The sequence below is a fragment of the Canis lupus genome, chromosome 20, assembly GCF_003254725.2.
Source record: "Canis lupus dingo isolate Sandy chromosome 20, ASM325472v2, whole genome shotgun sequence".
Taxonomy (NCBI): Eukaryota; Metazoa; Chordata; class Mammalia; order Carnivora; family Canidae; genus Canis; species Canis lupus.
In genome coordinates this window covers 44246690-44274163 of record NC_064262.1, presented here as the reverse complement: position 1 = coordinate 44274163, position 27474 = coordinate 44246690, and the positions used below count along the sequence as shown (strand labels likewise).

General features: G+C 53.2%; 4 protein-coding genes across 7 annotated transcripts in view; 1 reads left to right on the top strand and 3 right to left on the bottom strand.

The window, feature by feature from the left end:
• Positions 1-12381, bottom strand: part of MEF2B (myocyte enhancer factor 2B) — a 25859-nt gene extending 13478 nt beyond the window's left edge. Inside the window, 2 exon segments of the mRNA XM_049098073.1 lie at positions 10879-10954; positions 12318-12381. Coding sequence (XP_048954030.1) covers positions 10879-10924 — 46 coding nt within the window. The 5' untranslated portion in view covers positions 10925-10954; positions 12318-12381.
• On the bottom strand, positions 9291-19858 carry BORCS8 (BLOC-1 related complex subunit 8). The gene is made up of 6 exons (XM_025458172.3): positions 19718-19858; positions 16725-16837; positions 16195-16259; positions 12318-12428; positions 10879-10954; positions 9291-10525 (listed from the first exon to the last, which is right to left on the bottom strand). The coding sequence occupies exons 1-5, from the start codon at positions 19752-19754 to the stop codon at positions 10921-10923; spliced, it is 360 nt and encodes a 119-aa protein (XP_025313957.1). The 5' UTR covers positions 19755-19858; the 3' UTR covers positions 9291-10525; positions 10879-10920.
• Positions 19785-25985, top strand: RFXANK (regulatory factor X associated ankyrin containing protein). Of its 4 annotated transcripts, none has more exons than XM_025458167.3 (10): positions 19785-19921; positions 20634-20773; positions 21262-21456; positions 22985-23068; positions 23222-23287; positions 23530-23630; positions 23796-23921; positions 24306-24372; positions 24735-24815; positions 25767-25985. In XM_025458167.3, exons 3-10 carry the CDS (start codon positions 21270-21272, stop codon positions 25835-25837), a joined length of 783 nt encoding a protein of 260 aa, XP_025313952.1. In that variant the 5' UTR covers positions 19785-19921; positions 20634-20773; positions 21262-21269; the 3' UTR covers positions 25838-25985. The 4 variants fall into 4 exon arrangements, with proteins under 4 accessions (XP_025313952.1, XP_025313953.1, XP_025313951.1 ...); XM_025458168.3 differs by having other exon boundaries at positions 19815-19951; XM_025458166.3 differs by having other exon boundaries at positions 19820-19959.
• LOC112666779 (nuclear receptor 2C2 associated protein) lies at positions 25441-27474 on the bottom strand. Its single transcript, XM_025458171.3, has 5 exons — positions 27149-27474; positions 26885-26975; positions 26581-26686; positions 26437-26504; positions 25441-26163 (listed from the first exon to the last, which is right to left on the bottom strand). The coding sequence occupies exons 1-5, from the start codon at positions 27184-27186 to the stop codon at positions 26047-26049; spliced, it is 420 nt and encodes a 139-aa protein (XP_025313956.1). The 5' UTR covers positions 27187-27474; the 3' UTR covers positions 25441-26046.

Below are 27474 nucleotides of genomic sequence, written 5' to 3'. Positions count from 1 at the left end.
CTGGTCTGAGACCCCTGCTCTAAACGGTCACCAGCATAACGACCAACTGGATGGTGTTCATCTTCCTCTCAAGCCCAGGGACTGACCCTCCATAGATACCGCCATCCATCTAGGAGGGAAATCATGTCTATCATCTGCCAAAAAGGTCAGTTTCTCTGACATGGCCACTGCAAACAGAAGCCTGCTACCCCATCCCACCTCCCTGAAGGATTTGGGACCCTGACCCCTGGAGTTGGAGACTCCACATTCAGAACCCAACCCTGCTGCCCTAAGTTGGAGCCCAGAACCACCCAAGGCACCCAGTGATGTTCCCTGAGCCATAGGGGCAACTGCAGAGATGGCTCAATATTTCCCTCTCTTTGTTCCAGAGAAAGATCTCCCCATGGGACCCCAGAAATTCATCCCCGGAGGCCAGGGCCTCCCTGCTTGGGAAATTAGCACATCTGTCAGTGCTGGGCAGAAGGGACTCGGCCCACAGCCCAGCAAACCCAAGACATAGTCATCCAAAGATGGGATCTTTGGGCAGCCCTGGTCCCCATACTCTTCCCCAGAAGTGTCTGGGAGCACACCAGGTACAGGGGACACGGGGGCAGGGAGTGGACAGACCCAGCCCTGTGGGAGAGGTGACAACAGACACAGAATCGTGGAAGAGACAGAGGCCTTCAAGGAAGAAATTCAACAGGGGAAAGCAGGAGGGGTGGCTGGCAGGGGAGGGAGCTGCTTTGGACAGAGGGGTCAGAAGGGCCTTTCTGAAAATGGGGACATGGATGAGAGGACAGCCATGTGGGGGAGGGACAACCCGGTGGAAGAAATGGCAGGTGAGAAGGACCTGAGGTGTGAACATGCTGGCCAGCTTCCAGGTGCAGGGGGAGCCAATGTGACCAAAGCAGGGGGAGTAGGAGCCGACGAAGATAGAGGAGGACAGGGGGGCCACATGGGGCCTCAGGGGTGGGGATGAGAGGGTGACTGCAGAGCGATGGGGAGCCATGGAGGGTGCATGAGTAGATGAGAGCTGCGGTCTGACTCAGGATTTTCAAAAGACCCCTTGGCTCTCATGAGAAAAAGCCCTATTGGGACAGGGGGCCAGGACAGCATCTTGTGGGAAACATGAGGGCTGTGAGTATAGAAAGTGGAGAGGGGCAGGCCTGTGCCCATGGCCTGTGACTCCTTGTGCCAAGTGGCCTCAACTGCTCCCTTCTGAGGGATCCTCAGTTGAGGGATCCTCAACTGCTCCCTTCTGACCTCGCCTTGATCTCGGGTGAACTGGACCTGGAGATCAGGCCAGGAAAGCGGACAGCCCTGAGGCCTCCTTGGCTCTGGTAGAGGGTGGGGTGGGGATGGGCCTAGATGGAGCTCACAGGCACTTCCACTCGGTCACAGTTCGGATGGCACCTCTATTATTGAGTGCCTACTGTCTGCCCAGGCCCACATGCCACCTCATTTACACACAGAACCTGCCTGACCCACAAACAGCCCAGTGAAGCGGAGATCACTGTCCCTATTTTACACAAGAGGAAGCAGTCTTCTCTGGGTCACACAGCAAGACCCCCAGATCTCACCCTAGCCTGGGCTTGTACCCCAGGGCCATCCTGCTGCATCCCAAAGTCACCATTCTGGGAAGTGAGCCTGGGACATTGTTGGGGTCCAAGACACTCATTCCTGGACCTGGAGGTGACAGGGCAGCCTCACAGCTCCCAAGATGCAGGCACAGGGAGACCCCTTTTGGGGGGTTGAGAAATGGGATCCAACCTCTGTGTTCACCCCACAGGGATTCAAGGGCCAGGGCTGGTGATCTCTCTGACCTCAAATGGGATCCCAGTGTATGATAAATCCTCCCTGAAAAGTGACATGTCTTCAGGTGCATATGTTTCTCAAATCTTCTAGAAGGCCAGACCCCTAACATTTCTACACTCATTGCATCTAAGTTGGGGTGACAGATCATTTTAATTCCCTTTCCCCTCTTACTTTGCATTTTCCAGATATCTGCCCAGTTGGGTAATGATTTAACAAAATCAATCATTAGTCAGAGGTTGGATGCAAGACCGAGCTCAACTTGCTCAGGTCACAGGGGCAGCTGCAGAGCTCAGAGAGGGGCAGCGAGCTGTCCGAAGTCACACAGAGAAGACAGAAGACTAGGCCCCTTGTCCCAGGCCTTGTTCTCTCCGGATGGCAGAGGGGCAGCCTTGAGCCCACACTTTCCCTAAGGGTCCTGGATAGCTCCATCTGGGCTCAGTCTTCCCTCCCTGCAAAATGGGAGCTTGAGACCAGATAAACAGCTTCCAGTTCTTGTAGGTGAGACCCCCTGCACCCTAAATGTTCTAAAATTCCATTCTCTGGAAGCCAAGATTCACTTCTTGACTCAGGCAGCAGGAGGCAGGCATGGGGACCAGATGGAGGAAGGCTGACTTCTCCCAAAGCCCCTTTGACCTTTGCAATCAAACCCCACATGCTTGTCCTTCCAAGTCTAAATATTGTTTTGAACCCAGTTTCCATCACCCCAATAGTCAGAGTTCTAGTCATTGGATGCCAAATGTCCAGAGATCCTGACCTTCCTGCATGAGGATTTTCAGCCAGGCCAGGCATGAGGTCTCAGCTGTTTCCGACTTCTCAAGCCTGCAACAAAGGGACTGAGGATACCAGGTAGATCAGTCCGCTATGTCTGCAGCCCTGGACCCTGAGAGAAGTGGGGGGGCAGGGTGAGCATGACTGTGAAAGTAACACAGCCACCACCTTGTCATGTGCTGACAATCTCAGAGGGCTGTGACTATGTTCCTGTACCCATCTCTCATATGGGTAAACTGAGGCACAGGGAAGGGGGTGACCCAGGCAGCTGTGCCCCCTCCACCCAGGGCTCCATACCTCTTATTCTGCCCCCAAGCCTCACCCCAAGGCACCCCATGGACCAAGCTGAGGCCCCACATTTGCTGCCTGAAGCCCAAACTCCACAGGACAGGTAAGGGTTATGGCGGTCACAGGCACACATGGATAGTCATGCCACATGCAGGTGTGGGACAGTGACACACAAGGGCAAAGCCATAGCAGGAAGGCACTGGTTTGTGTACAAGGGACTAGAGGATGTGCAAAGGGGTACATCCCAGGAGAGGGGGACACTCCAGCTCACAGACTCAATACACAACTCACAGACACATAAATGGGGTCCGTGGCCCCACAATTTTAGACACTCAGTTCCCCAAATGACATCAAAACCCTTAGACACACAACCTCTCAGAAACACAAGCCTTGGGCTTGCAACTCTTTGGACACATCCTCCCCCTCGAACACACCCCTCGGATTCACACCCTTTGGACACAGCCTCTCAGGACACACAAACTCTCAGGCTCACATCCTAGGACGCACATCTCTTAGACACACAACTCTCCACAGCGCATCAGCACACTTGGACTTCCAAACCCAACCCTACCCACAGGTGCAGTTCAAAGGACACCACACAAACCTCGGCCGGACGCGACACGCACCTGCTGGGCCTGGGCCCCTTGCACGCTCGCGTACCAGTCTGGCAGCAGCAGCAGCAGCAGCAGCAGCAGCAGCGCAGAGCTCGGAGCGCCCGGCGGCCACAGGTGCCTTCAGCAGGGGCGGCCCCGCCCCCACGGGAGCTGATTGGGCGGGGTGGGGCTCATTTGCATATGGGCCGCGATGGGCAGGCACTTGGGCGTGGCCCCGCCCCGGGAGTTCTGGGGACCCGGACTCAGACCCCGGAAGACGCCGAAACGAGGAGGGCGTATGATGGAGAAAGGGAGCCAGGGCGGGGCTGGATCACACCCGCCAGGCTTCCCCCGCCCTCCCTGGGTGCCCTGACCTTACTACAGTGACCCTGACGCTAATTCGGACCCTGTCTCTAATTAGGATCACTGCTAGCCCCAACCCTAGGCTTATTCGAAACGGAGTGAAATATAACCGACCCACGACCCTGTAGGACGTCCCCAGAGACGGAGCCTTTCTAGAAGCCAACATTGATCCCTGCTCTCACCCAAATGGAGAGACTGCAGAAAGTTGGCTCTGGGGTCGCCTATGTGGGTTGCTCATCTGTGCCGTCCTGTAGCTGGATGCTTGCTTGCCTCCCTTGTCTCCACAGGAGGGCAACAGACCTCTCTGGCTGCTGGGTGCCCTCCTCAGCTTGAAAGGTCAGCCGTGTGCAGGGGGCGTGGCTTCCAGGGCTAGACCCCCGCCCAGACCCCTATATCCATTCCCTCCCTGGGATCCTAGCACCACCTAGCATCACCCAGAACAGGGCCAGGCCCAGATAGGAAATCAGAGCAGGGTTGGTGAGTGAATCAATGTGAACAGATTATAGAATGAAGATGACTTTGGACTGTGTAATCCTGGAGAAACCCCTGGTCGGGAGAAAGCAGAGCTGCCATACACTCCCCCAGCTCTGGGGAGTCAGGACAAGGCCCAAGGGGCCAGGGAGGGCCTCCCAGAAAAGGGGGTATTTTACTGGGCCTTGAAGCACGAGCAGGAGTTTGCCACTGGGGGAAGGCAACAGCACTTGCAAAGGTGTAGAGGCAGAGTGCGGAGCATTCTTTGGCAGGGGAAGATGAGAGAGATGAAGCCAGTGCAGTGGGCAGAAGCAGAATGGGCTGAGCACCCAAAGAGAGGCTGAGAGATGGAGAGGAGGGGGTCGATTGGGGGCAGATAAAGTGGGAAAGCAGAGGAGTTGCAACCGCTGCCTGGTATCCACCTTCTTGGAAGATAACAGGAGATGGCTAGATTCCTGGACTCTGGGGAGCATGTAAAGATATCAGTGTGGGAGGGGGGACACTGAGGCAGGAAACTGGGGTTCTGGGAGGCCTTTCCCCAAACCTCAATCTACCCATCTGTGACATGGGCAGTTTGGATCCCTAGTCTGGCAAAGCATTCATCTTTGGACATAAACTACGGTTCACATTGTCATAAGAAAGTAGAGACCAGGGGTCCTGCCTCTGCCCCCAAGGCACTGTCCCACAATGCCCAACACCAGATACTCAGGTATCCCAAGGATGCACCAGAGCCCAGGCTAGAATGGGGGCTTCTGCCTTGGTTCCAAAGCAGAGAACAAGGCTTGGGGAGCGTGAAGGTGGCTGGGGAGCCCCGGGCCCCCCGAGGGCTGCTCTGTTTACCCGTGGCTGCCCGCCTGCCTCTGATGCAACAGGCAGGCTCTGGTTACGTGAGGGCAGCTGGAGCAGCTCTGGGAGCAGCCAGGGCGTGTCTGGAAGGGTCTGTCTAATCTGAGCTGGGTGGGCCTGAGCCCATGCATCCCACCCACTGCCCCCTCCCACCACTAAGGCCACTCATGCTCCACGCCCCTTCCCATTCTGACCAGTTCCACCTTCTGTATTCACGCAGTTTCCTCTAACAGCCCATCCTTTTTGTCTTTATCCCAGTTCCTGTCCTACACCCTCCCTCCTCGAGATCCTCCCCGACAATGTCATCAGGAGAAGGCTTTGAAGGACCCTCCCTGGCAGGTAGAGTATGGTCCAGCAGATAGGTCCTCAGGCTTAGAGAGTCTGGGTCTGCATCCCAGCTCTGAGTCCCACTTACTACATGACCTCAGGCTGGTCACTGCATCATAGGGAGCCTGTTCGCTCATGTGAAAAGTGGGGACAATAGCAACCCCTCCTCCTGGAGGCTGGAATCATTTTGAGGCCCACCGTCAATGCCCCCTCCTCCCATCTGGGGTTCCTCTACCCCCATCCCTCCCCCTAGCCCAGCGCTGACCCAGGCAGTTGGGGATGTCTGTGTCTGTGTGTGAGACTCAGTTTCCCCCATCGTGGAGATTCCTCTGGCCAGGGTCCCATGTGTGGTGGCACCAAAGGGGTGTCCCCAAGGGTTTCTTGAAGAACTGGAGAGCCCTAGAGTGGGTCTGAGTGATGGAGGGGCATGGGGACCAAGCTCGAGGCATCCAAAGACCTTGCTGGGGTATGTGTCAGAGCTATGAAGCGATTTCTCAGGGATAGGACCCTCTGGGAGTGTAAAGCAGGCCTGAAATAAAAAACAAAACTTAAATTGGGGCTAAAGACAAATAGCCAAAACTGAACTCTGATTCCCATCCTGACCACTGTGGACGAACTGGGGGCAAGTCACTGACCTCTTGCGTCTCCTTTTAGTCCATCCACAGATTTGAAAGAGCGTGAAGTGGCTTCACAATTCACCCAGAGCTAAGATCCTTTCCAGGTCATCCCTACCCTCATGGGTACTAGGTTCCAACTTGAATGCCTCATGGCACAGGGAGCTCACTGCCCCTCTCCCATCTACCCCCACCTCCTATCTCTGAGGCTCTCCTGGGAGCAAGTCCTACTGAGTTGGGCTTGGGAATGCCCACACCTCTACCTTGGCAAGGAGGGGAGGCTGCTGGGAGGCCCAGGAGTACACGGGTGGGGGGTGGGGGGGGAGATGTGAGGTCCTACTGGGTAATCCGATCTCATGGAACGCTAGTTCAGTCTCTGAAAAATGGGAGAGAGGACGTATTAGGTGAAAAAGGATAGAGGATCAAAATGCACCCACCAGGAACAGCCAGGAATGTGGACAATGACCATTTGGGAGGCCCAAAGGCCTGACCAAGTCTTTGCCTCTTGCACCCCCTGGTGGCCAGCGAGTGTGGGCACGCTCTAGGTGGTGTGAGGATAAGCAAATAAAATGCTAATAAACCAGCAGCCGCTGGGAGCCCTCCTGCTGGGAGGCCGGTGGGGTCTTCAGCCCAGAGTCCTGCTCTTTGAATGGAGAATACTATTAGTCACACTAGCTGAAATCGCATGCAGGGGCTGTGGATAGTGGGGAGCCGTGGGAGGGTCTGGGGCACACCACTGCTGGGCCCTCCTAGCTCACAGTCCAGAAGCAGCCCAAGGCAGCCCCTGGAATATATGCAATTAACTTATTTAGCTGCTTGTCTGACCGCCAGGTCTGCCAGGGCTGGCTGGTTTCACTCACGGGGCATCCCTCGGACAGGGTCTGGCCCACAGAGAACAGTCAAGGTTTGCTGGACGAATGGCCGCTTGATAGACAGATGGAAGGACAATCGGACGAGAAGGGCCTTCAGAGTAGTCAAACAGAGGGAAAGTGACTCTGGGGGTGCCACACACCAGTCAAGGCCACTAATGGGGTGGACCTAAGAATCTTCCCTCCCCACTAAACGGAACTGAGTGGGGAGGCAGGATGTTGGCATTGAGGCCCCTAATATACCCTAGAAAGGGGAGAGAACTGACCCCTATTTCCTGGCAGTGGGAGGTAGTCCTTCTTCCATACTTCCTGTGTTCATGAACACAGGAACATCCTAGGCCCGCAGGCCCCTCCACAACACTGACACCCCACCAGGACGCTCTCTCTCCCCCCACAAGGGTGCCCCTAATCCTTGCCACCCCTCTCTTCCAACATCCGCGCCACCAAGGAAGGTGTGGGGGATCCTCTCAGAGCTGAGGCTGAGACCCACCCCGACTATACCCCCAAACAACTCCATTCTGATTTTTCTGATATCTGCTGCTGGATACTGCACTGGCACACAGCTGGCCTTGGCAGCATACAAACCGAGCATCACAATCTTCCAGGCTTGAATTTCATAGGGGTCAGGGGGGGCTCTTCTGTAGTTCGCAGAAATGGACTCAAAGCAATTTTGGCAAATACAGTAAGTTAGAGACTAATGAAATTGAAGAACTTAGATCTCCTAGTGTCGGGTACAGTTGGATCTAAGATCCCATGCAGTGTTCTTGGGTCTTCCTTCCATCTGTCTAACTCCACAACCCTAGTGGGAAGACAGTGACTTTCTCACGCTTCCAACAAAATTCCTGGGTGAAACCCTCACTGGGTCACATGCTCATCTCCACCCAATCACTGTGACCTGGGACATGGAGGCTCTGATTGGCCAGGCCAGTGTCCCACAACCACCCATGGAATTAAAGGTGACTGTTTCCATATGACCTGAGTCTAGGGTGGGCATTTCTGCTCAAGACAAAATGTGGACCAGGATGCCTGTGTGGCACAGTGATTGAGCATCTGCCTTCGCCTGAGGGTGTGATCCCAGAGTCCCAGAATCGAGTCCCACATCAGACTCCCTACATGGAACCTGCTTCTCCCTCTGCCTGTCTCTGCCTGTGTGCCTCTCATAAAAAAATAAATAAAATCTTAAAAAAAAAAAGACAATGTGGACAATGTAGGCAGCTACACAAATGTCCACCTCAGCCTGTAAAGAAGGTCCAGCCCACCCTTCCTTGCCCTGGTGGAGAAAAGGGGGACCAGAGAGACCCAGCTCTAGGCCCCAATGTCACATAGCATGTCAGAGGTAGGGCTATAGAACTCAGCCAGACTGGAGTCTGCTGTGTGACATTGTACAGGTCATGCTACACTTTTTTTTTAAAGATTTTATTTACTTATTCATAGACACAGAGAGAGAGGCAGAGACACAGACAGAGGGAGAAGCAGGCTCCATGCAGGGAGCTCGATGTGGGACTCGATCCTGGGTCTCCTGGATCACACCCCAGGCTGCAAGCGGTGCCAAACCGCTGCACCACTGGGGCTGCCCAGGTCATGCTACACCTTGAAGACTCTTTTCCCTCTTGTATTTGGGGGTGACACCTGCCTTACTGGGCTACCTGAGGATGAAGGATGAAAAGGTGACCCTTGCAAAAGCTTCAACATAGTACCAGGCACGCAGGATCATGGATCGGGATTAACAAGGTGGCAGTTTTGGGTCTGAGGGGCTGTGGCCATGACTGTGTCCATGATCAATGGGGGACAGGTAGGAGTCCAGGGGCAGCAAAGCCTCATCTCTATATATTCACAGAGGGGTCCAGAGGCTCTGGGCAGAAGAGGAATGTGCTGGCCACACTTGCTTGGTCTTCAGTCGCTGCTGGATCCCACGAGTTGTGTGCAAAGGCCCAGCTTTACTTGGGCTGGGGGAGGTGGGGTGAGGGTCAGGGAGGGGTCTGAGAGACCCTCATGGTTGCAGGGTCACCTGATGAGGCAGGATCTGAGGCAGGAACCTCGGTGAGACTGGGAGAAGAGGTGAAACCCAGGGCTTGGAGGATCTGGGTATGACTCTCACTTCTGGTCAAGGGCGGTGACCCCACCTCATCTCTCGGAGCCTGTTTCCCCTATTATAAAAGGGCCCGTGTGTCCAGGCCTGGTACTGAAAAGACAGGGGAAGTCAAAAGCCAGGGGAGACTGCAATTGGACCCTATAAAGGTGACTGATCAACCTGTGGGGGGCAGTATTGGGAAAAAGGGGATGGAAGATTCTGAGAGGGACAATGGGCAGCAATTCTGAAGAGGAAGGGGACAGGGTCTACAGGGACACAGGCAGGATCAGGAAGAGCCACAGAGCATTTTATTCAGAGGGGGTGCAGCAGCAAAGGGGCAGTAGATGGCACAGGGTGCGGGAAGGGCAGCGGGGTGGTATCCTTGAGGTTGGATGGTGGGAGGGACCAGGACAAAGAGATGGGAGGCAGAGATGGCAGCGTATGGGCCCAGGGCCGGTGGGCAACCCTGTGTAGGCCACTGGGGTGGGTTGCTGACCCTCTTGGCAGTCGCTCCAGCTCCAGGCCCTCCCAGATGCCCCCCAGGCAATCCCACAGCCTGTGAGATTCCTCACTACCCCCAGACAGAGAGCTAGACCTAGCACATGGCAGGTGTCCAATAAGTACTTTGACTGCATATGCATGAGCTCTGCTGTCTATTGCCTCCTGGCTCTGGGGAGGGACTGTCACTCTGGGGCTGTGAAGGCCCCGTTCCCACCTGTGCCTCCCCAACCCTCTGGGAGGGCCTCTGTGGATGGAGCGCCATCACAGTGCCCTGCAAATGAGCAGGGCTTTGCGAGCTACAAGAGTAAGAGCTCAGAAAGTCCCTCAGGGGCCTCCCACCCTGCCCTACATGGGCACAGAATAGCAGCATGCTCGGCCTTCCTTGGTGCCAGGCTCTCTTCACACAGTCAACCACACTTCCTGGTGTTGATGCCTTCCTGTAGTCCTCCCCATCAGGTCTTGGGCCTGGCCATGTGGCTGGCCTTGACCAACGGAATATCCGCAATGTGAAGCAAGAAGAGGCTGGATGAGCACGTGCACACTGGGGCTGCCCTCCTGGCACCCGGTCACCAGAGGAGCCTGGGCTGGCCTCCTGGGGAGGCCATGCAGAGGAGAACCGGACCCCCTGCAGGCGACAGCACTGGCCAAAATGCAGATGTGCGAGCAAGGCCACCTCTGACTGTGCCACCCCATCAGACTTTGATGAGTGCCAGACTGGCCTCCAGGTAAGCCCAGCAAAACTGCCCAGCTGAGCCCAGCTCAAGTCACAGAATTGTGAGCAGGCAAATGTCTTGTGTGTCAGCCACTAAGTTCTGGGACAGTCTGTCATGGAGCAGTGGCTGAAGGCTATAACACACATCACTGTGCAGCAGCACCCTCTGCCACCTGATGAACCACTCTGATAGAAGGGAAAAGCAGAGACCAGGGATGGGAGGGACTTTCTCAGGGTCACACAGCAGCAGATCGGCAGTGGAGTGAAGATTCCTGAGCTGGCTGGGTAACCACCATGCTGGGCTCTGCCTGAGAGAATGCATGTCAGTAAAGCAAGCAGCTGGCACGCGGCAGGCTAGGAAAAAACATGGGATCCCCCTTCTGTCTTGGCAGGGGGAACCTGGGATCAGGACAGGGCCTGTGGCCTGGATAAGGGGCAGGAAGATGGCAGGAAGAACATGAGGGAAAAGGACTGACAACGTTCTGAGCAGCAGAGGGCTCAAGGTCCCTACTACCTGGAAGCCTCCCACTAATGAAACCATCCTACAAGCCCAGGGAGAAAGCCCAGGTGGTTAGACAAGCAAGTCCCTTCTTGGATAGTGAGAGGGTGGGTTAGTTCAGAGCACAACATATAGAGGCTCACAACCACACTCGGCACTGACCTGAGCCAGAGGGGCCAAAGCACCTCCAAGTCTCTTCTGGGATCATGCTGAGGAGGGCGGGGGTGGTTCCTCAGGGCTGGAACAAGACAGTGCAGCGTTCTTGAGGCCAAGGTCAGAGGCCATCGGGCCTGCTCGGTTAGGCTGGAGACAGGACTGGGTCACCCTCTGGTCCCCTAAAACCCCTGGCCTCGGCCTTCCAGGTATCCTCTGTAAAAAGAGGGACCGGCCACCCACTTCAGAGGTCATGGTGAGGACTTGTGCAGTCTCCCGGGCACTTCAAACCCACAGGACTTGCACAGAGAAGTGGTAGCCACACCTCACGCCTCTTTCAGAAGCACGTGTGTTTCACAAGGGTAGGCTTGGCAGGGCATTTGAAAGCACTTGGGACACCATGAATTAAGTCAAAGCGATAGCTTTTTGCAGCTCTACTGCGTCCACGACACTGTGCATGATGCTACACAGTAAATTATAGTCCGGATGGGGATCACTGACCTGCAGCAGAACAGACCCAGATAAACCCACATCACGCCACCTTCATGGAGAAGACAGTTGCATGTTCCTTCTCACATATTCACGAGGCCTTTTTGTTTTTGATAATTCTTGTGTCTCATTTTTCAGAAACAGCAATACAGATCTTTTTTCTTTCTAAATGTCTGGTGGGGGACAGGCATCCCAGAACACCATACTGCAGGAGCCAGACATGTCTCAAAGTAGAGTTAAAACTTATGGCATGTGCACGTGTGTTTAAATGCATGTTTATTACATTATAATGAAAATGAAAACAAAACCTCTCTCCCCCATGTGCAAGGACTGTAAGTGCTTTTCATTTTTGACCATCTGGCCCTTGGTTGGAAGCATCCTTCAGCTCCAGGGGCCTTCCTCCTTCCTTGCTGCCAGCAAGGCCCCTTCCCCCCTCGCTGTCTCCCTCTTGCTCACTAGCTCCAGTCACACCTGCCTCCTAGATGTTCCTCCAACACTCCCAGAGCACCAGCCCAGGGCGCTCTGCCCTTACCACTGTCCAATCTGGAATACCCTCCTTGGGTCATCTCTGTCTGCATGATGTCCAGGCCTCTGCTCCCACCTCCTCAGAGAGGCCCCCATCCCCCTTCTCTTCCTTCATACATCTCAAGATGAGCAATCTGTTTCATGTTTACCTGATTGCTGTGTGCCTCCCTGTGAGACTATGAGCACACGTGTGTTGATCACTGTTATGTCCCCAGTACCCAGCCCAGGGCCGGGCACACAGCAGAACTCAGGACTAGGTGCTGAGTGGCTGAGCTCTCCCACTACAGATGCCAAAGGACGAGAGGAAGTCACGAGACACGATGAGATGAGGAAAGGGGGCTAAGGAGTGAGAAGAAGCAGTTCCTGGCTGAGCAGCAAAGTTCCTTACAGTGAAGAGGATGAGAGCAGCAGGAGCGGGTGGTCCCTGGAGCTACCTGTGGCCCTGGGCGGCAGCGTTCATGTGGTCCCGGATGCTGATGGCCTGTTTGAGGAGACCTTCCACACTGCGGAAGTAGATGCTGCTGTCGACAAGATTCTTCACAGCGCTGAAATTGGAGGATGGACCCAGTCAGTGTCACTGCTGCTTTACCCTCCCCCTCCCAGGTCTGCTGGTGTATCCTTCCAATTGGAGGCTGGTGGGGACTCAGTGCTCAGCAGGTACCTTGGGGATTCTGTGGTCTTCCCTAAGGGCTCATCGTGGGCTTAAAGTTTATATCTCCCTGCCATGCCCAGATGACATCCAACCAACAGAGCACATGATGGCCAGATGCAACTTTTTTTAAAGTTTTTATTATTTATCCACTTAAGTAATCCCTTCACCCAACATGGGGCTTGAACCCACAGCCCAGAGATCAAGAGTCACATGTTCCTTCTGAGCCAGCCAGGCACCCCTAGATGCAACTCTTACGTCCCTGCTGCTAGACCACCTAATGTTTTGAAGAAGCTATGAGCATGTAAAGATGGCTTCAAAGACATCTTGCTGTCCTTTTAGATAACCTATTCCTGGGAATCCCTGGATAGCTCAGCGGTTTAGCACCTGCCTTCAGCCTGGGGCATGATCCTGGGATCCCAGGATCACGTCTTGCATTGGGCTCCCTGCGTGGAGCCTGCTTCTCCCTCTGCCTGTGTCTTTCTCTCTCTCTCTGTATCTCTCATGAATGGGTGAATAAAATCTTAAAAAAAAAAAAAATAGATAACCTATTCCGGCCTCTGAAGGAAGCCTATCAACTAAACTATGAAAAGCTCTGGAGGTGAGTTTAGAGGGAACTAGAATAATTCACCACCAATTAGGGGGGCACCAGTGCAAAGCTGTGCTAACCTCGTGTTGGTGCCACACTGATGAATGTCTTAATGAAAATGTCCCTTGCAGGAGCACCTGGGTGGCTCAGTTGGTTAGGCGTCTGCCTTTGGCTTGGGTCATGATCCCAGGATCCTGAGATAAGCCCTGTGTCAGGCTCCCTGCTCTGTGAGGGGCCTGCTTCTCCCTCTCCCTGCTACGTCCCCTGTTTATGCTCTCTGTCAAATAAATCAATAAAATCTTTAAAACAAACAAAGTCCCTTCCAAAGGCACTACAGGAAAATATTTACTAAGCCACTCAGGGCCTTGCTAATGCCAGTGAGTCACCTGTGTAACATCTGCAGTAAAAATAAAAGTGTCACTTTAAAATCTTTCTATCAAAGACAAAGAAATCACTCCCGTTTATTATCAACCAGGGTCTTGCTGGAAAATGGCCAGGAGAGCAAAGCGGGGGTGGGGGTGCAAAGGAGCCTTGGCTGTCACCTGCTCTGTTAGCTTGCTCATCTTAGCACCACCAAATACAGCCAGCTTTTCTAGTGTTTGCCCACCTTGATAAAAAGCTTGCTATTATAAGTTCCCTATTGAATAGTTTACCCTAATTTAATATCTTTACATTTTACACCATTAACACTGAGTAAAACATTTTGAACAACTAAAAGATAAGGGCTCTTTCATGTCCGTAAAGGAAACCTGGTCTCTTAGCATAGAGAAATTCATATTTCCCTCAAGAGAAGCACTCAGAATACACTGGCCTCCTCCCTAGCTCAGCATGGCCCAGTGGAACTTTCTGGAACATGACAGGCACATTCTTTATCCACTGAATTGGCTGCTAAACACTTGAAATCTGGTTAGTGAGACAGAGGAGCTGAATCTTTTATTTCATTTTAATGCATTAAAATTTAAGTGTGAACAGTCATCCATAGCCCAGACTCCTGCACTAGATGGGGCAGCTTAGCGGAACCAGGAGAAAGTATAGACTCTGACATGTTCTTCCTTTAACCTGGGCCTTGATAGTGAGCTCGCAGCTGTCCAGGAGCTGTCTGACAGATGTAAGGGAGAAACTCCTCTATTTCCTCTCTCTCTTGTTTAAAAGATTTTATTTATTTCACAGAGAACATAAGCAAGGGCAGTAGGAGTGGGAGGAGAAGACGCCCCACTGAGCAGAGAGCCCGATGCTTGGCTCGGGGCTCTGTCTCAGGACCCTGAGATCATGACCTGAGCCGAAGGCAGATGCTCAAACAACTGAGCCCCCAGGCGCCCTCTTCTATTTCTTTTCTACTCTTCCTTGAGCTGATACGGAGGGTGTTTGAGGCCACCATATTCAAGAAGACACCATCTGTCTGGATTGCCGTCTATCCCAGCGGAAGGGCCCAGGCTGCTGACAGCAGAACACTCAGCTCGGTGCCCCTAGCAGCAGGACTTCCTGCCAAGGAACCTTCGCCCACACAACAGAAACAGGCAGGCGAAGCCCACAGTGCCACAGATGAGAACTGCTGGGGTGTCTAGCCTCCACCAAAACGACTTAGCCAGCACAAAGGGCAAACAGCAGTTCTAAATAAAACTGCCAAATTCCCGAAGCAAACAGAACAAGCCAGGGCATTAAGTATAGTCAGGGGAACCAAAAGAAGAGCGGGAGGCAAGACCAGCAAAGGTACAATGATGAAAAGAAACACTGACTACTGCTTTTTACTCTCATATATCTTTTCCTTGGGGGCGGGGGGGGGGGTAGTTGAAGACTTAGATAAAGCTAAACACAAAATAAGAATAAGTGGTCCACCCACATTCACAGCAGCATTATCCATTGTAGCTAAAGCATGCAAGCAACCCAAACGTCCACTGACAGATGCATACCCTGTAGTGCTTCTATACAATGGGATGCCACCCGACTTTAAAGAGGAAGGACATTCTGACACCTGCTGCCACATGGGTAGATGCGGAGGACAGTATGTGGAGAGACAGCAGATGGACACAAAAGATAAGTACCATAAGACTCTATGTGAGTTCCCTAGAATGGCCAGATTCATAAATAGGAAACAGAATGGTGGATGCCAAGGGCTAAGAGAGAGGGGATGTGGATTTAGTGTTTAACAGGGAGAGCTTCAGATTTGCAAGATGAAAAAAATTCTGGAAATGGATGGTGGGGATGGCTGCATAGCATTATGAATGTATTTAATACCTGAACTGTACATTTAAAAATGGTTAAGGTGATAATTTTTATGTGTATGTTGTGCAATAAAAAAAAATTGGAAGGGCATCTTACTCACTCCCTCAGTGGAGCTTGTGGCTCTTGATCTTGGGGTCATGAGTTCAAGCCCTACACTGGGTGTGGAATCCACTTAAATTTTTAAAAAATTGGAAAGAAATAAAGATTTTAAATTTTTTGTTTTTGTTTTTGTTTTTATTTATTTATGATAGTCACAGAGAGAGAGAGAGGCAGAGACACAGGCAGAGGGAGAAGCAGGCTCCATGCACCGGGAGCCCGACGTGGGACTCGATCCTGGGTCTCCAGGATCACGCCCTGGGCCAAAGGCAGGCGCTAAACCGCTGAGCCACCTGGGCTGCCCCAGAAATAAAGATTTTAAAATAAACAGCCCTCTCCGTACCCCACTGGCCAGTGTTTGTGTTTGTGTTTTGTGTTTTGGCCCTCTCCGTACCCCACTGGCCAGTCTGTGGTCCTGGCTGTGGGAAGGAAATGTGCCTTGAGGCACGGCACTGGCTCCGCCCAGGTGGCACCTCCCTGAAACCACTATGAGCCCCTCCTATGACACATATGGAGGGGCTCAGCTCCTGGAAGAAGCCTGCCTGAGGCACACGGGGTTTAGGCAAATGGTGAGAAGCACAGGCCGAGTAGGAACCTGTTGTGTGGCCAACTAAGTTGAGATCCACATGCCTCATCTCAGGTGCATTCAACAGGGCAAGATTCACTGGGCAGCTGGCTGAGATGCCCCTGAATGCCCATGAGGTGACCTCCAGCGCATAATGGGACAACCCAATGGGGAGACTGCAGTGCTCACCTGCAGGCATACTCCACTGTGTAAATGGCTCCCTGGCTCTGTTCCTCCCATCGCTGCATGTCGGCCTGTGGGGGATAGGAAGCTATTATCAAGATGGCTGCCACTTTCATCCTCCCTATTCTCTGGGATGGAGCACCTCATCACCTATCACCATGGCCACAGAGATCAGCCCCCTCCATCCTGGTCTTTCCTCCTACAAATCCCCTCCCCCACCAATCTGGGCTTTCTGTGAACACCTGGCTACCATGCTCCAGGGTCTTTGCACTGGCTGTTCCCTCTGACTGGCACATCTTTCCCTCAGGTCCACATGCAGCTGCCTCCTTCTCATCACACATGTCACAACTAATGCATATTTTGCTGTCCCCTTCCTCCAAATCTGTTCACCCATGGCCCCAACCTCAGTGACCTCGTGCCTCCTTGCCAGTGTCCCAGCCTTGCCTCCTCCCCTGACAGCCTCTGCTCCACATAGCAGGCCCCAGCTCAAGTGAGGACTCTGGGGGAGGTCAGTGGCAAGGGTAAGTGGGGCTCACCTTATGCTGAGCCAGCTCGGGCAGAGAGCGACGCACATGTTCCTGCAGCCGGTACAGGGCCACCGACGGCTCGTTGGCCAGGACATAGACACTCTCCGTGAACTTGTCTGTGACTGGACCGAGAATCAACAGTTGGGGGGGAGGGGTCAGGGGTGGCAGAGCAAGAGGAAGCACAGCAGAAACACAAAGAGACAAAGCATAAGACTCTTGACTGCTTAATCCGAGAGTCCAGCTACAGCAGTGAGAACTGTCTGGTGTCCCACCCAGGAGCTGGGTCACCCATGGCCCCAGTGATAGGTTGAAGGAGATGGTCACAGAAAGGCCTCACTTATGATGTTAACACATCCAGTGAGCTCATGATCTTTTCCCTCCCAAGCCCACCTGTAGCCGACACTGCTTCTGTCCACTTGGACCCTCTTACATTCCTTTTATCCCAGAGAATGAATCTGCAATTTTTCTTTGGAGGATCCCATTAGCTACTAGACCTGAAAATGTCTGGAAGCTGAGGTCCCTGGATGGCCTTCAGCCATGATGGACCATCAAGGGGTATGAAAGCCCATGTCCTGTGCCGTGTGTTGGGACAAAGTGGAGGTAGAACTCATCTTTCTGAGTTCTCCTGAAGGATCAGGCTGAGAATTTTACCTGACAGCTTCCTTGCTCAGCTTCCTCCCTATCCTGTTTCTCTCTCTCCCCTGGGGGGGGGGGGGGGTTCTCCTGGTCAATTAATTACACACAAATCCTCATCCCAGGGTCTGCTTCAACAAATGGCATTCCCAGCCAGCCAGTTATTTATATCTTCCCGTCCATGCACAGATCCTGCTGAGTCCGCTTTAAAACAAAGTCCAAATCTCATCTACGTGCCCCCACTGGTCCGGAATGGCCAACCCCCACTGGGATACCAGGTTCAGTCAGCTCCTCCCTGGTCTCCCTGCTTCCCTTCTGCCAACAGTCCAATCTCCACACAACAGATGGAATGAGCTCCAATGAACATATCAGATATGTCCCTCCCTGGTCTGAAATCCTCCCATGGCTCCCATCAGCCAGAGCATAAAACCCACCTAAATTACAATGGTCCACAGGGCCCTGTATATTCTGGCTGCTGTTGACCTTCCTCCCCTCCTCACCCTCCACACACCCTCCCTCCTCACCCTCCACACAAGGCACAATAGCCTCCTGTTCTCTGAACACCCTCAGTACTGTCCAAAAGAACTTTCCGAGATGATAAAAAGGTTCTATAATCTGTAGCATCTAAAAATGTAGCCACTAGACACATATGGCTACTGAGCACTTGAAATGTAGCTAATATGACCCCTAAACTGAATTTTATTTTACTATTTTTTAAAAATTTAATTCCAGGGGCACCTGGGTGGCTCAGTGGCTGAGTGTCTGCCTTTGACTCAGGTCGTGATCCCAGGGTTCTGGGATCCCCTGCAAGGAGCCTGCTTCTGAACCCTATGCTGATATCTCTGCCTGTCTCTGTGTGTCTCTCATGAATAAATAAAATCTTTAAATTTTTTTTAAAATTCCAGTACAGTGTCATTTTAGTTTCAGGTGTATTAATGAAGTGATTCAACAATTCTATACAACACTCAGTGCTCACCTTACGAATTTTAAGTGTTACCTAATTTTAATTAAATTAATTACCTACAATACAGTGACCAGTAGCTGCTGTATTGCCGCAAGCTCTGAACACTGACACCTCAGCGCTGTTGCACCTGTTGTTCTGCCACAGACTCGCCCTTCCCTCAATGGCTATTCTTTATCCCTCCTGTCCCAGCTCATCTCTCCTGTCACCTCCTGGGCAAGGCCTTCCCTGATCACCAAGCTTAATCAGATGTCCCTTTCACCTCATTCTCAGCCTCAGCATCTTGTTCATTTCTCTTACACTTAAATTCTCATTCTTTATCAGGTTACATGTTTACCAAAAATAAATCAATCAATCAAAGCTTGGATTTTTGAGGTCAGGGGCTTCCCTGTGCCTCAGTTTCCTAACCTTTAAAAACAGAGTAATAACAGTACCCATCTCGAGGTCTGTTCCAGAGATGGACCCCACGGTATTGTCCAGCACAGTACAGTGGACAAGAGAGAGAACACTAGTATGTCTGAGAGTCAAGGGAGGCTGTGCGTGAGTCTGGGGAGTGTCAGTCCGTCTAGCTCACTACTGGACCCTCCGGGGGGCAGAGCCCACCCTTCACCTCCAAACCGGAGGTACTCTTATCCTCCTCATCCTCCTCGTTTTGGAAACGAGCATTAACAGCTCACCCTCAGGGTTGTTACAAAATGTACTTGTGCCTTGTAAATAACTAACTAGAAATAATGTGTGTAATAAAATAACAAAAACCTTTGTAACTTAAACACAGTCTGTGGCACTCTGTAATTTGGAAACACGTGAATCACAAATATTTGATGTTAACGTAAACCTAGACACACGGGTAAATATATAAGGGAATGGGGGATCCCTGGTGGCTCAGCGGCTTAGCGCCTGCCTTCGGCCCAGGGTGTGATCCTAGAGTCCCGGGATCGAGTCCCAGGATCGAGTCCCACATCGGGCTCCCTGCATGGAGCCTGCTTCTCCCTCGGCCTGTGTCTCTGCCTCTCTTTCTCTCTGTCTCATGAATAAATAAAATCTTTATATATAAAGATTTTATTTTATATATATATATATATATATATATATATATATATATATATGAATAACGCGCACAGCGATCACCAAGTCCCAGGTGTCCTTCCAATGCATTACAAAATACCCGGTCATTGAGTTCTCACAATAAACCTACGCGAAGCGGGGACAGACTATATTATTACACACCCCATTTTACAGATGACAAAACCGAGGCACGGCAACTTTCTAAACGTTTTAAAACTAGTCAGCGGCCGAGCCAGGATTCAATGGCCGTTCACTTCGTTCCCCCGCAAGCTCCCTCCAAGCCTTTGTCCCCTCCTGCCCCCTGTCAGGTCACCCTTCCGTCCAGTCCGGGGTCCCACACCACCTTTCTTTCCCTTGAGCTGCATCTCGGGTTCCTCCATAGCGACCGCGGACGGAGGCCGGAGGCCGGAGACCGGAAGCGGAAGTCCGACAGTGTGGAAGGCTACCTAAGCCTCCCCCTGCGAAACCAGACGCTGCGCCGCTCTAGTTCTGGGGTCAACTGGCCTGCCCTCCCCACTCCTCCGTGTACCCAGACTGGAGAGAAGCCGTGAGTGAGAGACTGGGGAAGGAGGCACCGGTAGGCGGGTGAGGAAGGCGCGGAGAACCCCTGAAGCTCCGGAAGGGACACCCAGGCAGGAAGGGGCAAGGGCGCCCTCCCGTCCCGAACTCCCTTTTCCGGAGGTAGACGAATTGGGGAAACGCTCCAAACACCGCCCACTTCGGGCTGCATAAACGGCTCCTCTGTACCCTCCTGTTACCGTCAGATTCATACACGTGTTCATAAGCCCCCAAGACAGCAAAGACGGCATTGTTGTGCACTGGGCCAAACAGTAGCGTCGCCCCTTTAAATCCCTGACGCCGGGACTGCTCCCCGCCCACCACCTTCCGACCAGAGAAAGCCCCTCCCATCTGGCCGCAACTGGAGCCCAGCGGCGCCCTCTGGAAAAGCCTGTGGGCGGAGCTGGGGGAGAGTGACGGAAGCCAGGCTCAATGAAATCCTCAGAGCCCTCTGAGGCTCCACCCATCCCTCCTGACCCGGCGAGCTCCCTCCAGAGACGCCGGGGCAAGAAGGCGCAGGCGCAGCAGCAACCCTCAGGCCCCAGCGGAAACCACGCCCCTCCCTCAAGTCTTAAAGGGCCAGAAGCAACTTCTGCTTTCGCCTTTGAGCACTTTTGGGGGAGGCAGGGTGCGCAGGCGCAGTGGGGGAGCTCTGGGGTGGGGGTAGCGGTCGCGTATCAAGTTGCTCTCTGTCCCGGCAGAAGAAACCAGGACGCTGAGGGTCCAGGCTCCAGCTTGCTCCCTCCTGTATCAGTTGGAGGAGAAAAGTTTGTGAATTGGTCCCCCAACTTTTGGGGGACCCGGGCTTGCGGCGTGAGGTGACAGAGGAGGCTCGTTAGAGGTGAGTGGACCTCCTGGATCTGTTTGGGAGGGGCCGGTAGGGATGGGACCAATCACATCTTTGTTGAGCACACACTCATTGCGGGGACCCTCCCCCAATAAAAATAACTACAGAGAACGTTTATTAAGCTCTGCCCCCTGTATCAGCTCCCCAGCTGTTTACAAGCATAATTTTAGACTTCACTTCTCCATTATATTAATGAGGAAACTGAGGCTCAGAGAAGTTAAGTCATGTGCCCAAGTTCTCAGGCTGTAAGTGGAGGGATTCGAACCCAGGTAGTTGACCCCATTTTAAGAAAAGTATGTTGTATGTGTCTGGGAGTGCGGGAGAGGAGTGGGCCTGAAAAGCAGTTGGACTCTGGTTTTAACTTCCCAGCTGAGCTAGAATTTAGTCACCCTCACTGTGCAAGGTTGGGTATGCCATTGGTGCATATTAAATAGTAGTTGTTGGTAATTATTGTTATCTCTCCCCTTTGGCGCGTCTATCAGCTTCCCCCATGGAGCCCACCCAGCCTGCAGAGGACCTCGGTGTGACCCAGCAGCTCCCCATTCCAGAATTTGGGGACCCTGAAGACCCTGGAGATGAGGCCCCCGATGGCTCAGACACTGTGGTGCTCAGTCTTTTCCCCTGCACTTTGGAGCCTGGGAATCCTGAACCGGATGCTGGTGCCTCCTCACCTCAGGGTAGGTAGGATATTTCCCCTGGATTCCTCTTGCCTCTGGGATGCAAGAACTGTGGAATGTCAGGCCCAAGATAGGACATCTGTCTTTATATTTCACTACCTAGGATATGTCTTTCCTCTCCACCCAGTGAAAGATTGCTTTTATACAAACAGACACACATATGTGTGTATATATAGTGACTAAATCCACGTAACATAAAAGTTACTATTTTAACCAGACTTGCATACAATTTCAATGGCAGTAAGTACATTCACAGTGTGTGTACCTTCACCTCTATCTATTATTCCAGAACATTTCCATCACCCCAAAAGGAAACCTCATCCCCATTAGTAGTCACTCTCCATCCCTCCCTCCCCAACCCGTCAGCCACGAATCCTCTTTCTGTTTCTATGGATTTGCCTGTTCTGGATGTTTCATATAAATGAATCATAAAACAGGTCTTTTGTGTCTGCCTGCTTTTGCTCAGCATGATGTTTTTTTAAGTTTTATTTATTTAAGCAATCTCTACACCCCCCCCCCTTAGGGCTTAAACCCATGACCCTGAGATCAAATCACATGCTCCTCCAACTGAGCCAGCCAGGTGCCCCTCAGCATGTTTTTGAGGTTCATTCCTTTTTCCTTTTTATTAAGATTTTATTTATTTATTCATGAAAGAGAGAGAGAGAGAGAGGCAGAGACACAGGCAGAGGGAGAAGCAGGCTCCACGCAGGGAGCCCAATGTGGGACTCGATCCCGGGTCTCCAGGATCACACCCTGGGCTGAAGGCCGGTGCTCAACCGCTGAGCCACCCAGGCATCCCAGGTTCATTCCTTTCTACGACTTGCTAATATTCCATTGCAGACCATTATTGTTTATCCTTTCATCCACTGATGGGACACTTGTGTTGTTCCTCTTTTGGCAAACATGACTAGTGTGCTATACACGTGTGTGTACAAGTTTTTGTCTAGGCAGTTGATTTTAGCTCTTTGAGGGTAGATACCTAGGAGTGGACTTGCTGGGTCAGATGGTAATTCTGTTGACCCTGTCAAGGACCCGAGGATTTCTTTTGACTGGAGTCCACATCTAATTCAGTACCTTCTGGGATCTTGGTCCCTGCTGTTCCCTCCGTGTGGAACATTCTTCTCCCACTTCTTCCTAGGGCTGGTTTCTTCAACTGACCAAGCTCTCAGTTGAGAGGTGTCACCTCTTGGAGTGGCTCTCCTTGTGACCACTTTGTCTAAAATGCACGCACCCCTTGCTCTCCCCTTTCCACTCTCTTCTACCTGCTTTTTAGATCTCCTGAACACTTATTTCTCTCTTTCTGACCCCCCCCTACTTGTCCAGGTACCCCTTGAGGGCAGGGACTATGTCTCATTTGCCCAGAACGTCACCAGGTATAGAGGAGAAAGAATACCTGGGTATCCAGGAGGGCAGAGTGAGTGGATGGTGGAGTGAGGGACTGTCTTTGGTAGCTCCAGGCCCCCATGGTCTTGTCTGAAACCCCAGAAACATACTGAGAGGACACTGAGGCCCTTCTTCTCTCTTCCAGGAGGCAGCTCCCTGAAGCACTCCACAACCCTTACCAACCGGCAGCGGGGGAACGAGGTTTCAGCCCTGCCGGCCACCCTGGACTGTAAGTGGGGCCTCTGGTACCCCAGCCTCCCTAAATAGTAGGGTGGAGGTAGTAGGAATGGCAGGGACTGAGAAGAGCAACTTTGGCTGGGGTAAACAGAGGCACAGGGTAGGGATGTGATAGGTGAGGACTCTGCCTCTCTCTGGTCCCTAGCCCTGTCCATCCATCAGCTCGCGGCCCAGGGAGAACTGAGCCAGCTGAAGGAACATCTGAGGAAAGGTGTGTGTCCCCACAAGTATGCTGGTGTGTCCATACCTGTCTGACTACACGTGCTGGGGTATGCATGTGGGTACTGAAATGACCTGTTCCCACGTATGTACATCTGTCTACATGTTTGAGCATGTCCACATGTGTACTCCCCTCTCACATCTGACCCCAGCCGCCCACCCTGTCCCTGCTCCCACAGAATTGGGGAGAGTGGGCAGGGGTGCATCCCAGTGGTACCACCCCCCTCCTGCCAGGCGACAACCTCATCAACAAGCCGGACGAGCATGGCTTCACCCCCCTCATCTGGGCCTCCGCATTCGGAGAAATCGAGACTGTCCGCTTCTTGCTTGAATGGGTGCGTCCCAGCCCAGCTCAGGGCTTCCCTGGGGACTTGAGGGCAGTCTGGGGTCGGAGTCTACTGGTGTCATGCCTGTAAGATGGGGCTGCGATGGGTACCCTGGGATTTCAGGGGATGCCCCTACCTGCCCCATCACCACTCCCTGTGCTCCCCCCACTGCAGGGTGCTGACCCCCACATCCTGGCCAAGGAACGGGAAAGTGCCCTGTCACTGGCCAGCATGGGCGGCTACACAGACATTGTAGGGCTGCTGCTCGAGCGTGATGTGGACATCAACATTTACGACTGGGTGAGGCACCACCCACTGGCCCTGGGCACCTTGCAGGGTATCAGGCCTGTTCTAGGTGCTGAGAACACAAGACAGACCCATCCCTGAGCCTCACAGAGCTCCTAGTTTTGGAGGAGGGAAGACCACGTAAACGGTCAGCTGAAACATAGTGAATAAAACTGTGATAGCAGACACACAGGCAACGGCAAGAGCCCAGAGGTGACCTGCATAGCTAAGGGAAGTCAAGGAGGGCTTCCTGGAAGAAGGGGTATCTAAGCTGAGGCCCAAAGGAGTTAAGCCAGATGATGAGCAGGAGGAGGGACCACATTAAGTTAGAGGGTTGGGGGTGTTGGGAGAATTTGGAAAAGACAGAATGTTGGTTGCCCTTGCTTCTGCCCTTGACAGAATGGAGGGACACCACTGCTGTACGCCGTCCGTGGGAACCACGTGAAGTGTGTAGAAGCCTTGTTGGGTAAGTGGGAATCCTGAGGGCCAGGGAGAGGTTCAGGCTCTGCTCAAACAGCTCTTGGGATGGGTGGTCACTCTCTGCTTTTTCTAGAGGACTGATTTGGGGACAGGAGATTGTGGGATAGTACAAGGGTCTGGCAAACCATGTTGAATACCCATACCCTTCATGCCTCAGGGACCCTGGAGGTGGGGATTCTATTGGCCACATTCTTTGGAGAGTTCAGGTTCTCATCCAAGCCCACATGGCAACAGCAGACCTGGGAGGGGTCACTGGACCTCCCAAGTCACCATGCCCCATTCTAGGTTCCCAGTCCCCCATCCCCACCTCTACCTCCACCCCGCAATGGCACCTACTTTGCTTTGCAGCTCGAGGAGCTGATCTTACCACTGAGGCTGACTCTGGCTATACCCCAATGGACCTTGCCGTGGCCCTAGGATATCGGAAAGGTCAGCCTGAGACACGTGGGGGCACTGACAGCATGCTGTAGGCAGGGTGACCGCAGAGGGGTACATAGGACATCCATCTTAGATGTCAGATGCTACCAGTGAGAATGTTCACGTTAGCAAACATCTAATGCCACTGTGTACCTGGCCTGGGCATGTGCAGGAGGCTGACATGTGTCAGTGACTAGGTTCATGATGGGATACACACAGGCACTGGGAGGCCCAAAGAAGCCCTGGCCCAGCCCCGTAATTGGTGGGAATCAGGGAGGGCTTCCTGGAGGCCCAAAGGGAGGGAAGATGGCATCTAGCCTGGAGAAATAGTACATACAGAGACCTGACAGGATGAGGACGCCAGGAAAGATGCCAAGGAGGGGCTGGACCACAGTACACGGGGTCATTGAGGCCAGCCCTCTCCGTGGCAGGAGGCGAGTGTGAGTAGGGACAAAAGGCAGACCTCAGTTCGATTCCCCACTTCCCCCATCAGCTTCCCCATCTACCAAATGGAGAAATCCTAATAGAACCAACCCCTTTGGGTCATGGAGGGATTCCTTTGAATTTTATCCCATTTGGGACAGAAGTCTTTCCTCACAGCCTCTCTCATCCTTTAATAAAAGTCACAAGTCACGAGTTTTGATTGGTAAAGATTATTTTTATGACTCTAAAAAACTTCCATAAATATATTTTTACAAACGATAGGGAAGTTGAGTCTCCTGGCTTGGGTGCCTCCATCCTCCCACTGTACTCTGGGAAGAGTGTGTATTTCCCCATGCATGAAGTGGGTCCTCCATCCGTGTCCCAGGGCCCTGCTTAGAGACATGAGCTTTGTCCCCCGAGAGACAAGTGCAGTTCTCACAATGGGATACCCCAGCTCATCCGCCAGGAAAGTGTACAATTTGGCTGGTGCCTCTGCCTCTATTCAATTTACCGCCCACGTTTTCCCTGTCCTATTTCCAGTGCAACAGGTGATCGAGAACCACATCCTCAAACTCTTCCAGAGCAACCTGGTGCCCGCAGATCCCGAGTGAAGACTGCCTGCTGGGGACTCAGATACTCAGGGAACAAAACAGTTGACCCAGAGCTGGGGAAACCCAGAACTGGCTTCAAAGGCAGCTCCTGGACAGACAGTAGGAGGGGATCCTTCCCAAGAGGAACCAATAAACCTTCTCTGCATAACCTGAAGAATGTCACTGTATTTCCCCAAGGGCCTCTTGGAGGAGTCAGCTACCCAATGGCCTCACACCCTCTCCCCCAGCACCCGCAGGTGGTAGATGACTACTCGGCCAAAAAAGTCTGTGGTGTCTTCAAATGTCACCTTCAGCTGGTCCACCTCGGCAGCTGGCACAGGGAAGGTGTGAACACAGGCAGTCAAGGGAAATAGGTAGCTCATCGTTTCCTATCCACCAGCCCCAGCTCAGACACCACCAATGCGCTGAGTGACCCAGCACACTGTGAGCCCCTCTAAAGCTCTCACACAGAACAAGTTATCAGCTCACTTTACAGATGAAGCAATGGAGGCCCAGAGCCTACTTGCTCAAGGGCCTACAGCTTTCAGAGGCACAGACCACCCCCCACCAATGCCGCACCCCACTCCAGCCTTTCCACCCCAGAACCCCAGGCAGGATATCTGAAGTGAGTTGTTGTCCTCAGGGTAGAAGTCCACAATCTTGTTAAGAGCCTCACTCCCCTGGGAACCTGCAGCAGAGAAAGGGGCAGGCTGTGAGGTTGGTGTGCCCCTCTCAAATCCCCACCTTCCAGAGCCTTCCAATACCTTCCAGGTGGCCCCGGCGACTGGAGAAGCCCCCCTGGAACTGGATCTGCAGCTGGGAGACACGGATGCGCTGGGGAAACTCTAGTGTCACCCACTGGGAGGGGCCCTGGAAGCAGACAGGGAAACTGAGGCTCTCTCATTCACACAGTGAAGGCTGGGCGGGGTTGCCGCTGGGGCGCGGGCACACGTTCCTTCCACGGCCAATTGGGCTGCCCAGCTGGAGTGCCACTCAGTTCTCAAGGCACCCTGGACTCCTGAATCTGATTGACGGGAAGGGTGGAGGGTCCAGGGAGAGGTGCCTCACCTGGTCCGAGTTCCAGCACGTCTCCTCGTTCTGGTCGAATAGATGCTTCTTTCCGAACTGCCTGGCGTTGCGATTCAGCACTGAACTCACCCTGGAGGCACCAGAATCCGAGTGAGAAGAGGGGCTGGGCCCAGCGCCAAGGGCTCGCCCACCAGTGGGCCCGCCCCCTCCTCCCCTCCAGAGCTTTCCCCCGCGCCCCTAACCCTGCCAACCCGCGGCTCTAGGACTACCACGCCTGCCGCTGCCCGCCCCACAGGTCCTCACCTGCTCACTGTCTCCGGACAAACCAAAGAGTGGGTCATCTTGGCTCCACGAAGCCTCGCAGGGCTCAGACCTGACTTCAGTTCGTGCGCGAATCCAGGCGCCGACGCCGCCACGGCCGCGCGACCTTGACCACGCCCGAGTCTGCGAGGATTTCAAAGAAACTGCCAATGACCCGAGGCCAGACTTTCGCAGCAGGTTCAAGGGAGGGAAACGGGTTTCCTGCGAGGTTCGGGCCGGAGCCTCCGTCTCTCCGCGAAGAGCTCGCAGAACCGAAGCGGACCCGGAACCACGAGGAGTCCGCGCAGGCGCAAACTGACTCTGCCGGC

Coding starts and splice junctions, on each gene's coding strand:
- BORCS8 (XM_025458172.3), bottom strand. CDS start 19,754: ATGGAGGAACCCGAGATGCAGCTCAAGGGAAAGAAAG. Junction 16,838..19,717: donor GCAGCTCAAGGGAAAGAAAG/GTGGTGTGGGAC, acceptor TTCTCGGTCCAG/TCACAGACAAGTTCACGGAG. Junction 16,260..16,724: donor CCGAGCTGGCTCAGCATAAG/GTGAGCCCCACT, acceptor TATCCCCCACAG/GCCGACATGCAGCGATGGGA.
- RFXANK (XM_025458167.3), top strand. CDS start 21,270: ATGGAGCCCACCCAGCCTGCAGAGGACCTCGGTGTGACCCAGCAGCTC. Junction 23,288..23,529: donor GAAGGAACATCTGAGGAAAG/GTGTGTGTCCCC, acceptor CCCTCCTGCCAG/GCGACAACCTCATCAACAAG. Junction 23,922..24,305: donor ACATCAACATTTACGACTGG/GTGAGGCACCAC, acceptor TGCCCTTGACAG/AATGGAGGGACACCACTGCT.
- LOC112666779 (XM_025458171.3), bottom strand. CDS start 27,186: ATGACCCACTCTTTGGTTTGTCCGGAGACAGTGAGCAG. Junction 26,976..27,148: donor TGTCCGGAGACAGTGAGCAG/GTGAGGACCTGT, acceptor TGGTGCCTCCAG/GGTGAGTTCAGTGCTGAATC. Junction 26,164..26,436: donor AGGACAACAACTCACTTCAG/ATATCCTGCCTG, acceptor GCCTGTGTTCAC/ACCTTCCCTGTGCCAGCTGC.